General features: G+C 45.2%; 1 protein-coding gene across 2 annotated transcripts; it reads left to right on the forward strand.

Moving 5' to 3' along the window:
* Window positions 1–255: 255 nt before the first annotated feature.
* On the forward strand, window positions 256–11,896 carry vps11 (VPS11 core subunit of CORVET and HOPS complexes). Of its 2 annotated transcripts, XM_060057150.1 has the most exons (16): window positions 256–453; window positions 1,042–1,190; window positions 1,287–1,422; window positions 1,509–1,672; window positions 2,287–2,534; window positions 3,570–3,771; window positions 4,002–4,153; window positions 4,386–4,572; window positions 5,324–5,467; window positions 5,578–5,775; window positions 6,915–7,076; window positions 7,667–7,800; window positions 8,139–8,341; window positions 8,927–9,098; window positions 9,452–9,674; window positions 10,329–11,896. In XM_060057150.1, exons 1-16 carry the CDS (start codon window positions 312–314, stop codon window positions 10,491–10,493), a joined length of 2,781 nt encoding a protein of 926 aa, XP_059913133.1. In that variant the 5' UTR covers window positions 256–311; the 3' UTR covers window positions 10,494–11,896. The 2 variants fall into 2 exon arrangements, with proteins under 2 accessions (XP_059913133.1, XP_059913132.1); XM_060057149.1 differs by lacking the exon at window positions 256–453 and having other exon boundaries at window positions 972–1,190.
* The last annotated feature ends 905 nt before the right edge of the window (window positions 11,897–12,801 follow it).

Below are 12,801 nucleotides of genomic sequence, written 5' to 3' on the forward strand. Positions count from 1 at the left end.
TATTCATTCATAATCATGATTTACACGTCTTAAAACCCCACCACCAATGCTTATTGGTATTTATCATTGTCAGCCATACAACAAAGAACATGTTGAAGGAATTAAAGACGTAAAGGAAAATAAACGTGTGAGATATATCAATCAGAAATAATAACGTATAAACCACACGTATGAGCGGTGACAGACGGGTAAAAAACGGATTTGCCTGCGATCTCCACCCTCCTTCCGTATTCATTTCCGTTAACAAGCGGCTCACGTGACGTTTGTTTTTGGTGTCACATGAGAGACTCCCATGCTATCTGGCTAGCAAAATGGCAGCATTCTTACAGTGGCGAAGATTTGTGTTTTTTGATAAAGAATCGGTTAAAGATCCTGTAGACAATGGAAAAAACTTTTATCTTCCCAGCGGAATATCGGCGTCTGATTCCGGCCGCGGTCACATTGTTCTTGGAGATATCCTTAATGTTATGGGATGCTTGATAGCTAACACTGACTAGCTAGCAGTGCAATGACAGCCCTTCGGGCGTACCCAGTCTTAAATCGTTCTAAATGTCTTGGCTTGTCTCTGATGGGTGAGCTGTCAGATGATTCCCATTTATGGATGACATTACTGCAACCAATACTGATTATAAAAGTGTGGCATTAATTGATAGCCTTGCTGATTCAGCAATGAAAGGAGGATTTTTGATGACATTAAACGACCATATCCAACCCAAATTAGAACATAATCCAAGAAACCAAGTGTTTGAGGTTACTGTAAATGGAACTAAATGATACTAGTAAATAAAAATGTTGTTTATGTACTACCATGATGCAGCAATAGTATGCTATGATGCTATGATACTATGCTAGAGATACACTTCTGTGGCTGCAATAACTAGGAATGTGTGGCGTTTTTGTACAAAATACCTGATCTAGATAGGTTACCATATGAATAATAACTTTGTTCTAAGAAGACATGCTGACATGTTAAAATATAACTTAAATATGGTACTCCTACCGGTTGTTGTCATTATTCAGCCTTAACCCCATCCCTTTTACATATGGATGGCCAGATCTGGCTTTTGCCACGCTCGATGAAGCTTGAGTCCTTCCAGGCTTACAAGTTGCGTGTGACACACCTGCATCAACTCAAGCAGCACAGCATCCTTGTCTCAGTGGGGCAGGATGAAGAAGGAATAAACCCTCTGGTCTGTACACATGGTTGTTTCAGCAAAACAACAGCATACAAAACAATGTTAACTGATAGCACAATTCAACTAATGAATGTGCCCCTGGGTTCACAGGTGAAGGTGTGGAATCTCGACAAGAAGGATAGTGGGAATCCCTTGTGCACTAGGATTTTCCCCGCAATTCCCGGGAATAAGCCAACAGAGGTGTCATGCCTCAGTGTGCACGAGAACCTCAACTTCATGGCCATTGGTAAAACCTAATATAGTGTCTGTCTGTCTATCTGTCTGTCAGGTCGCAGGTGGGTGACAGCGTTTTTCTATGTGTCTTTTTGGCAGGCTTTACAGATGGCAGTGTGGTGCTAACCAAGGGGGACATCACCAGAGACCGCCACAGCAAAACGCTGACGCTGCACGAGGGCACCTGTCCAATCACCGGCCTCTCCTTCCGCCAGGTCGGCAAGGTCACACACCTGTTTGTAGCAACGCTGGAAAAAGTCCATGTGAGTTTTTGGAGCATTCCTCGCACCTTCTTGTTTGCATTGTATGCTCTTAGCCTCATGGAAATGCACCGATGATGCTTTGCGTGAATGTATCGATATCTTATCAGTGCAAATAATGATTCTCACCCAATAACTAGGGTTGGGAATCTTTTGTTTACTTATGAATCGATTCAAAATGTATTTGATTTAAATTATTTCTCCATTCAGTACATAAGGGTGACAATTTCAGTATCTACTCCAGTCCTCTTTGTCCTAGGAAAGGTGGTGGTCAAATTATGGCATGAAAGCATAGTAAAGTGTGTATGAGATTAGTTTATTTTTGAATAAGTGATATTAACTGAATCGCTATTCTTCCAATAAACGATTCAATCTAAACTTTCATTGAACAGTAAAGACCGAGGCTGACATGTCTTAACGATTAACACATCGCCCACATTTCCTCCTTTCAATTCAAAAAAGAAACCTATTCTAAATGTCCAGAATAAGAGACGACCTCATTCCTCTCTTCTCATCATCATATCAAACATGTGCCATGTTCTGAAAGCGTTCACCACAGCCACGCGTGTATCGCTGCACTCTGATGTTTCAACCACTCCCTCTCCCCCCCCCCCCAGTGTTACACGCTGTCCATCAAGGAGTACCCCAGACTGGAGCTGGACACGCACGGCTGTGCCCTGCGCTGCTCCTCCCTCACCGACCCGTCCCAGGACTCCCAGTTCATCGTGGCAGGGGACGAGTGCGTGTACCTGTATCAGCCCGATGAGAGGGGCCCCTGCTTTGCCTTCGACGGGCAGAAGCTGCTGGCCCACTGGTACAGAGGCTACATGCTGCTGCTCACCAAGGACGCCAAATCGCCCAGCAAGTAAGCAGCATTCCTAGTGTGGATGCAGGTTTTGGTTTATTGCTGGGTTTTATTGTTCACTTTAACGCATCGTTGTGGGAACAACACTTAAAGTGACCTATTATGCCACCAGGTGTGAGTTTGATTAGCCACTACAACCTGTTTTGAAAATCTGCCTCTTCTGACACCCACCTGGTGGTATAATATGTCAACTTTAAACTATGCGGTCTAATGTTGGTATGTGGGGGTGCGGTTTCCTCTGCAGAGTTTTTTAAATTAGGTTCATCCATTGTTCCCCCCCCCCTGCGCTATATTAAATCATTGGCCTTATTGATCTGGGAAGAACCCAGGGTCTGCTCACCCATAGTGTAAGAACAAAAATCTGTTATCAGGATTTAAAGTGCCAACAAGTGATTTTATTTGAGAGGTTGCTTTGGAGTAGACTTTCTGCACTCTTGTGGTCAAATTGGTTAAATCTTTAACCAAAGCCCTCTGACATTTCTGCCATGAAGATGCACCGATTTTAGTTATTTATTAATTTGATGCCTGGTTGAATAGTTATTATCTGACTTGTACATTATTATCTTACTTGTTGTTCTTCAAATAGGGATTGAGCCTGTCAGCTTTGCCATCTTGCCGATAAATACTAGTGATACTAGCTATTACTCAAAGAAAGGACGAGCAATTTCATTTCAATGACAAAAGGTTGACGCCTCGAGATGTGCTTGGCTGACTGGTCAATAGGTCAGGTCAGTTAGAAGCAGGTCAGTTTGAAGTCAGGGGTGGAAGATGGCAGAAGAAAGGCAAATCAATTAATAATATTGTTTACAATTTTATTGGTAAAATAAGCGTTACTTCTTTGCTTATTTTCTTTAGTTGATGATTGTGGCATTTCGATTCTTAATTGTTTTATAATGAATTAATTGTTTGATTACCAATTTGACTCACAATCCCCAAGCGGACCATCTATACTGAATAAACGTATATAAGAATGCCCATAACATGGCATTAATGTCCATACATTCTGATTCTCTCTCTTCTTGGTGTCTTTCTCAGGGCAGCGTTTGCGAGCAGAGAGACGTCCCCCTCAGAAAAGCAGCTGTTGACCATCTACGACCTGGACAACAAGTTCATCGCCTACAGCGCCCCCTTTGACGACATCATCGACGTCCTGGCCGAGTGGGGCTCCTTCTATGTGCTCACCAGGGACGGCAAGATGTTTGTTCTGCAGGAGAAGGACACTCAGACTAAACTAGAGGTGCCTCTAAACACTTTAGGGCATGCAGATACACACACACACACACACACACTCTGCAAACCCCCTATCATTTCCCCCTGTTTGCTGTGAGAACTTGATAAAAACACATTGTTGCCCCCCAAACCAAGCATTGCACAACAAACCTTAAAAGGCATTAGTGAGGACTCCCGCTCTAACCCGATAGAGTTCAGAAGGCTAACGTGTCGCTGTGTTGTTGTTTTCTGCTTCAGATGCTTTTCAAGAAGAACCTGTTTGTGATGGCTATAAACCTGGCTAAGAGCCAGCACCTGGACAGTGACGGGCTGTCGGAGATCTTCAGGCAGTACGGAGACCACCTCTACCTCAAGGGGGACCACGACGGGGCCATCCAGCAGTACATACGGTAACCACATTAAAAACCCATCCACTGTTCAACACAAATACACAAATACTGTGTTGGCATGCAAATGTGTGAGCTAAACGACAGCCTCCCTGTCCCATTGCTGTCATCCGCCATGAAAGTTTACAATGACCAAAACCTAAGGCAATGCCCAGCAATTCAGAACCAGACACCGGGGTCACGACTTGACCTCGGCGGACACACCCTAACTAGCGTGTTTTGCTCTCTCCTGCAGAACCATTGGGAAGCTGGAGCCGTCCTACGTGATCCGGAAGTTCCTGGACGCCCAGCGGATCCACAACCTGACGGCCTACCTGCAGGCCCTGCACCGGCAGTCCCTGGCCAACGCGGACCACACCACCCTGCTGCTCAACTGCTACACCAAGCTGAAGGACAGCTCCAAGCTGGAGGAGTTCATCAAGGTAGCCGCCGCATAGTGGGGCCAGCTAGGGGAACACATTGGTACTGTGGAGCATTGAATGATTGCTAAATAGTGCACGTGACTTTTTATTTATTTTTATCATTCTACTTTTCCATCATACCTTTCAAATCCCTATTAGCTTTTGAAGGGATTTGCGCTTTGATATTTACATTTTCAATTGGTAACAGGGTCGGAGCTTACCTGAAGGCTACCAGGACAAATCCGTAGTCAATGCTGATTGATAGTGGTTTTAATCATGTTGGCAAACAAATCACATCCTATAAACAAATCACATCCTATAAAGATGCTGGTCAGCCCGGCCCCGTACATCTGTTTGTTTACACGCAGTCTACTGTCGACACGCCCTAAGCCCCTCCCACTCAAGCCACCCAGCCAGACGAGCTATGTTTTGTTTGAACAAAACAAACAAAGTCAGACTAGGGCAAGCCCTGTCTAGGTATAGCCATACAATTTATCTTTTGATAAGAATTGCATTAATGATTGCATTTGACTTCACTTGTTTAGATCAAAATACACTTGAGTAGAGTCCAATGTTTGTTTGTTTAGAGATTGAACAAGGGAGCGGTTCATTTGAGGAAGAGTTTGAACGAGAAGGGGATCAAATGAAAGAAACGAGAGGTTCAATGAGTCACACTAGAACAACGAATAAGTCCCGCCCCGACCATGGGTTCAACAGGGGGGTCTCAGGTGATAGAGATCCACTTACCAAAGTGTGTCTGTATCCCCAACAGAGCAGCGAGAGCGAGGTCCACTTCGACGTGGAGATCGCCATCAAGGTGCTGCGGCAGGCGGGCTACCACAGCCACGCCGTCTTCCTGGCGGAGAAGCACGCGCAGCACGAGTGGTACCTGAAGATCCAGCTGGAGGACCTCAAGGTGAGCACCCACAGTCCGGGTTCAATTTCAAATTTAAAAATAAACCCACTAAATCCGGCGTGGGAAAACCCGGGTTACGCCTCACACGGGGGTCTGCGTGTCCTCCCCAGAACTACCTGGAGGCGCTGCGCTACATCGGACGCCTGCCCTTCGAGCAGGCGGAGAGCAACATGAAGCGCTACGGCAAGACCCTCATGCACCACGTCCCCGACGGGACCACCTCTCTCCTCAAGGACCTCTGCACCGACTACAAGCCCAAGAAGGAGGGCGCCGACAGGGAGACGCCGCAGAGAGGGCTCGAGGTTAAGGTCAGCACACCTGGATGCAGTGTTCGTCTCAGCCTCCACGTCCCCGGACACTCGACCCAGCTCTCAAATGACAAGAATCCTTTTGTACTAAGATTTATTGAATCGCATAACATTCGCAAAACATGCGTTTTTCGTTCCCCGGGTGCACTTTCTCGAGGTGTAATTAAAATGACATTGGTGAGGAAATTCTAGGTACCTTAGCTCAGTCATGCACTGAGCCAGAGCACTGCTGTGTTGGAGCACAGTGTATTGCTCATTGTTATAATCCGTCGGTTCACCGACTAGTATTGGGCTGGGCTTTTACTCTCCTTCCCCGGAAAGCCACGCTAGAACTGCCACCCTCATAGAGTGGCGAAGACACGCCCCTTCCGGTAGAGCCCATGGGACCTATGAGATCGAAAAATATGAATGGGTTTCAATGGAGAGAAAGTAATTATCTTCTGGTTCTAGTCTTTATATGTCCCGGATTACACATATGTTGTTTGTGGATTTAAATGATCATTTTTCATGTCAAGAGTTTAACCGTTTATTGTGCAGTTAAAGGCTGTAGAGAAACAACACTGAGAAAGACTACATGTCTCGTGTGTGACTTGTCACGCTCCTTGCGACTGGCGTGGAGGCCGACAATCTCCCCAGTCGGGCATAACTGAAACTCTCCACATGCCCCGATTTATAATGGTTTTCACCTCTTTGATGCTTTTATCCTCCCCTTGGAAAAAACCTAACAATATCAAACTGCTTCACGAAAATGTTTAGTTCTCTTTGCATGAAAAATTATCATTTAAATCCACAAACAACCTATGTGTAATCCGGAGCATATAGACTGGGAACAGAAAATAATTACTTTCTCTCCATTGAAACCCATTCATATTTTTCGGTCTCATAGGTCCCATGGGCTCTACCGGAAGGGGTGTGACTGCGCCACTCTATTGATTTAAATGATGCCCTTCCAGACGCGAATTAACAGGCTGAACCTGAATTAATGAAATGACGGCAATTAAATCAAGTCTATTATTTCCTTAATCCGGTAACCACAGCTAGTATATGCTTATACTTTTGCCTGGTCATTATAAAAAACGTGTTTAACGTGGCTGTATGAGGCCACACATATACTGACCAGGTTGGTTCTGTGCCGACAGGCCAACTCGGAGGAGTTCATCCCAATCTTTGCCAACAACCGGCGGGAGCTCAAGGCCTTCCTGGAGCACATGATCGAGGTGGAGCCCTTCTCCCCGGCCGGGGTGTACGACACGCTGCTGGAGCTCAGGCTGCACGACTGGGCCCACGAGGAGGAGCCCGAGGTACTTGGTGGTACTTTGGTTTGGGGTCCGAGACATGGTCACGTGCATGGGGGGGAAGTTGGGAATAGAGCAACAATGAAATATATCCATAAATATCCATAAAGCAGCAGGTATTAAAACCGTTAACAAAGCAGAAGTGCATCATCGGTTGTTACCTTTATGGTGGTAGCAGACCTCCCACATCAAGCCCATAGTTATACGTAATGTTGTACCCAAACCTAACCATTGACCTTACATCTGACCCATCTCTAGGCTTATACCGTAACGTAACTGCTTGAACTTCATCTAAACCAGATTTAACATTGAAATTCAATATGAGAGCTTCTTTGTTGTGTAAGGTTTGTGTGTGCCAACATGCCTTATCGCCTGACCGACTGTACACTAATGTATGAGTGTTATCACCTGGCAAACATTGACCCACAGATGGGTGAAGCCTATGTGGATTTATTTTTTAGCTTAGTCAAAATAAGATATTGTTTAAAGAATTAAACCGTATTATACTGTATTACTATGACACTATAAGTGAGCACATTGGTGATGGTACTTGTGTGGTATGCGAGTTTGTTGCTTTGTTTCTGTTTGCCCCGCAGCAGAAGAAGGTCCTGCAGGGGGCAGCACTCTTCCTTCTGCACAGCGACAACACAGTGTTTGACAAGGCCCTGGTCCTCTGCCAGATGCACAACTTCAAAGAAGGAGTACTGTACCTCTACGAAAAGGGCAAACTGTGAGTGCACTCGACTTGACGTTCTGTTTCAGACGCTTTTGGGCCATTTCCCACAGATCTGGAGATGTATTCTTTATATAGAGCCAATACTTTTTTTTTTTTTTTTTTAATGTGCTATGGTTTATAGTCTAACAACCACATCCTCTTATGGGGAACAATGGACCAGTGAAATATTTTCTCTTTTATCAACTGAATCTATAATACAAAAACACGCTCTTCAAGGAAACTTTAATTCATATCAATGTGCTTGGCGTTGTTGATTGGCTGGCGGTACTACCGGCCACACCCAACAACACCCGGAGACTCTTTCGTCTAAATCTCCAATTCCCCTCACACAGGTACCAGCAGATCATGCACTACCACATGCAGAACGAGGAGTACGGCAAAGTGGTGGAGGCCTGCAAGCGCTACGGGGACCAGGAGGTGTGCCTGTGGGAGCAGGCGCTGGGCTACTTCGCCCGGAAGGAGGAGGACTGCAAGGCCTACATCAGCCAGGTCCTGCAGCACATCGACCAGAACAACCTGATGCCCCCGCTGCTGGGTGAGAGGGGAGGCGCGCCGAGGAGGCTCTCTGTTTAGGGGCTTGAGCACATTCAACTTACTCTGTCTCTTTTGAACAAACAGTGAGTCGATTCCTCCATGAGTCGACCGATTAGTCTATTCATTGAATTGACCCGAAGTTGTGTTTAATTATTTTGATTAGGATTCAATCATTCACAGATCCGTTTTATTGGATGTTTTTTGTTGTCTACTTGGTATTTACCAGGTGATTTATCAATCAATCCAAATAACGGAATCAATAGTCAATGAAAGTTGCAGACCGGCGGCTTTATAAACATCCGTTTTTATGCAACAGTGAACAAAGACTAAGGTTTAGCTTTTCGTGTTCAGGACAATTCTCGATGCAACACTGCTGGCAATTTATTAGAATGGAAGCCATGTCGTGACCATGTGTGTGTGTGTGTGTGTGTGTGTGTGTGTGTGTGTGTGTGTGTGTGTGTGTGTGTGTGTGTGTGTGTGTGTGTGTGTGTGTGTGTGTGTGTGTGTGTGTGTGTGTGTGTGTGTGTGTGTGTGTGTGTGTGTGTGTGTGCGTGTGTGTGCGCGCTTGTACACTTTAACCCCACAGTGGTGCAGACGCTGGCGCACAATTCGACGGCCACGCTGTCCGTCATCAAGGACTACCTGGTGAACAAACTGCAGAGGGAGAGCCAGCAGATTGAGGACGACGAACGCAAGATCCGCCAGTACCGCGAAGAGACTGCTCACCTCCGCACCGAGATCCAGGACCTGAGGACCAGGTAGGCCCCCAACCACACAGCCCGTACCCTGGGGACAAGATCTGGGCCCCACAGCCCACTCCTCTTCCTCCTGGTTCTCCCGACTCATGTCCTGTGTGATAAAGTTCTGATAAAGTGGCAAGCCTGATCATTTTATAATTAATTACACGCCTCATACTCCATTACTCCATTACTCGTAATACCAGTCGAGGTCAACATCCATATTTTGCACTTTATTGTGTGTACTTTAAATGTATTTATAATTATTTACACTACAAAAGATCCATTCGTCAGCACACCACTGTATTATGATTCCACAAAATGCTGTCCTTTATTTGTGTGCAAAACCCACGTTTGGATGTCTATGTCCGCAGCGCTAAGATCTTCCAGAAGACCAAGTGCAACATGTGCAGCAGTCCGCTGGAGCTGCCCTCGGTCCACTTCCTGTGCAGCCACTCCTTCCACCAGCACTGCTTCGAGAGCTACGCCGACAGCGAGGCCGAGTGCCCGACCTGCATGCCAGAGAACCGCAAGGTCATGGACATGCTGCGCGCGCAGGACCAGAAACGGGACCTCCACGACCACTTCACCAGACAGGTACCCCATTCACGCTTGTATACATTGGGGTCAGAATAACGTTAGGTTCAAGTGATTTAAACCTACTAAAAATACACCATAGATCACTCAGCTTGAACAGCTCAGAAGGTTTTGCAGAGCAGTTGAAAACAGCGGTATGAGTCAGAGTAGGAATTTGGGGGATTTTTGGGGGATAAAGATTGAGATGTGGTTGCGCTCTACTCTGCTTTCTGCCAATGTACGCACATTTGCTAAGCAAAGCTTGACAAAGTGTAGCACCTTAAATATTGTATGAGTATGATGCTCTGGGGGCACGCCGGGTGGAGCGCGTACCATTAAGGCTCAGTCCTTTCTGCAGCGACCCGGGTTTGATTCCTGCCTGTGGTCCTTTGCAGCATGTCTTCCCTTCTCTCTCCCCCATACCTTCCTGTCCAACTCCCTGTATCTTCATGAATTAAGCATGAAAATGCAACAATATAAAAAGAATCCCCCAAAAAAGGAAGATTAGACGGTCAACTCCTTTTACCATTTTGAGAGCATGGTACTTCATTCTATAAATATTTTCTTAAGGTGCTTGAACGCTGCCGGAACAAACACCCAACACCCACTCACCAACAACAAACCACATACTGTACTGGTATAAACCGGTTCCTTCGCACGCCTCTTGTGTTTCAGCTCCGCAGCTCCAACGACGGCTTTTCGGTGGTGGCCGACTACTTCGGCAGGGGGGTGTTCAACAAGCTGACCCTGGTCACGGACCCCCCCGGGAGCAGGGCTGCGAGCAGTCTGGAGACAGACCTCCAGAGAGACCTCCTCACCCACACCAAGAGGAACAGCTAGAGAGATTGTGTGTGTGTGTCTGTGTGTGTGCGGGTGTGTGTGCGGGTGTGTGTGTGCGCGTGCGCGTGTGTGTGTGTGGGCCTGTCTGTAGCGATAGCCATGCTATTACATGAACCGTGGCCCCAGAATTGGTTGCCAAGCAAAGAAAGAGAACAAGTCTCTGCTGCACGATCTGTGACGATGAACTACTTAATTTCCTCTTTACATTGTCCATATTATTGTCTCATATTGTATTTAACATGTAAAAGTAGAAGAGTGTCAAAAGGCCTTCAAGCTGGATTGTATTCAATATGTTTTTGTGTCTGCTTTCATCGTGTCGGCTAATCAGACTGCAGATATGCGGTAACTAACAGCAGAAGGATGAATTCCTAGTATCTCTTCAGCATCATGTCTCATTGTCTTAAGAAATAAAATGCTGACTATCGAAAAAAAAATTTAACTCTTTGGATACTGTACCTTCTGGTTAAGGGGTGGTGTTTGATGTTTTGTTCAAGGCACATTCTTTCTTTAACCCCGTTAGTTATTTGTTGTTGTGTTGTCTCGTATGTTGCCACAGAGAAACTAAAGCATCTGCTTTGCAGCGAATTTCCATTCAATTAATGAATTCAGTTACTTTCTAAAAAGGCTTTCATATGCATCATGAGCAGACTACTTCAAGGTCATTATCCATGATCTCACCGTGGTTGCAGACATGTACAGTCAATGTATTTGCCCACACATCTTGGCATGCTCCTCACGACAAGCCATTGTTGTTGACCATTTGCTATTTATTTAGTCATTGTATAACCAATTAAAAACTGAATAGATACATATTTTACATAGAAAATAATGATCCCTAATCGGACTGTTTTCTGTGGGAGGAGAAGAAGAAAATGAATAACAGGAATCTAGACTGAAGAAGCGACCAGACTGATTAAAATATAATCAAATTATATCAAACAAAATATGTAAAGTAGAGGATTCCCATTCCGACTGAGCATGGTCAGTGTTCAGTTGGGCATGGATAGAGCCTGTACTCAAGATGTCAAAGGCAACCACATTCAACGACTCTGAATACGTTGTTTTTTTTTGGTCTCCTTTGAGGACATCATAGCCGTTCTTGCAAACCTGCATGAAAAGTGCATGATTTGGTCTGCACAGTTTTAATCCCCTCACCTCAAACAGTGTCATGTGTTTGCTCAAGGCCTTCAAACAAGGCCTCTCTGTGGAGGGAAAGGAAAGGGTCTATCTATCTTTGGTCCAAATGGATAATGTATGCAATGTGTGTAGGTACCACACGAGGGCGCCCAATACTTCCCTATTGGTCGCTTTAATTACCCTGTTATATATTAATAATACATATAAGTAATACATGTGATAAATGTAGTTTAATGAGTATGATTATTAAACTACATGCAAACAGACTTGCTTCTCATACATAGAGACATGCCATCGGTGGGAAAGTACAATCAACTATTTACCATAATGTAGTCAACACAATTCACGATGATCGGACACTGGGAGCTTTAACACGAAGAGGGGTGAGCTGGTTTGTGTATAATGACTTTGTATTGCAGTGAAGAAGTCCTCCCTAGAGGCTGCTCCATCCTTCTCCTCCTGGCTCTGTTCAGTGTTAACAGACGACCATAAGGAAGGTTTTCCTTTATCTTTCTCCTTTGCCACGACAGGCGGTAGGGGGAAATCCCTCTGACTCTCTTCTTGACTGATCCTACATTAATAATACGTTATCAGAATAAGTTAATGATTTACGTTGTCTACGTTCAAATCCGTTTGAAATAAATTCGACACGTAAATGTTGAATGAATTATGCGGCCGTGCTTTAACTTTTGCTAGATTGGTTTACATGTGTTTGCCAATTTACTTTACTTCCGCCAACAGCATCACCGCGTCATCTTTGCTCTTCATTAGGAGATGCACCTTTCCTATTAATACTAAAATGCAAATATTAGAAATGTGGCCATTCCTTTTAAATTAATTATACCAATCATGCTTCTATTTGATTCGACACATGCGACTATATTTCATTGTCCATGTGTAACTTTAGTTGACTTCTCTCCATACCGACACACAGATCAGTTTGTCCATCTGCAAGTCATCGTTTTAATAAGGAAGACAGACACCACAAATGTTGCATGCAGGAAGCGTTCTGTGCGCAGACTCCTGTTTGAACTAAAATGTCATCATCAGACCCACCCCACCCCCTAACCTAACGTGGACCTATCCGGTGCTGGCGAGGGTCTCGTCCCCACGCCACTCAATGCACGTGGCCCAATCAGCGCGCAGTGCGTGGATCCAAGGGGGCGGGCTC

Source organism: Gadus macrocephalus, chromosome 7 (assembly GCF_031168955.1).
Source record: "Gadus macrocephalus chromosome 7, ASM3116895v1".
Taxonomy (NCBI): domain Eukaryota; kingdom Metazoa; phylum Chordata; class Actinopteri; order Gadiformes; family Gadidae; genus Gadus; species Gadus macrocephalus.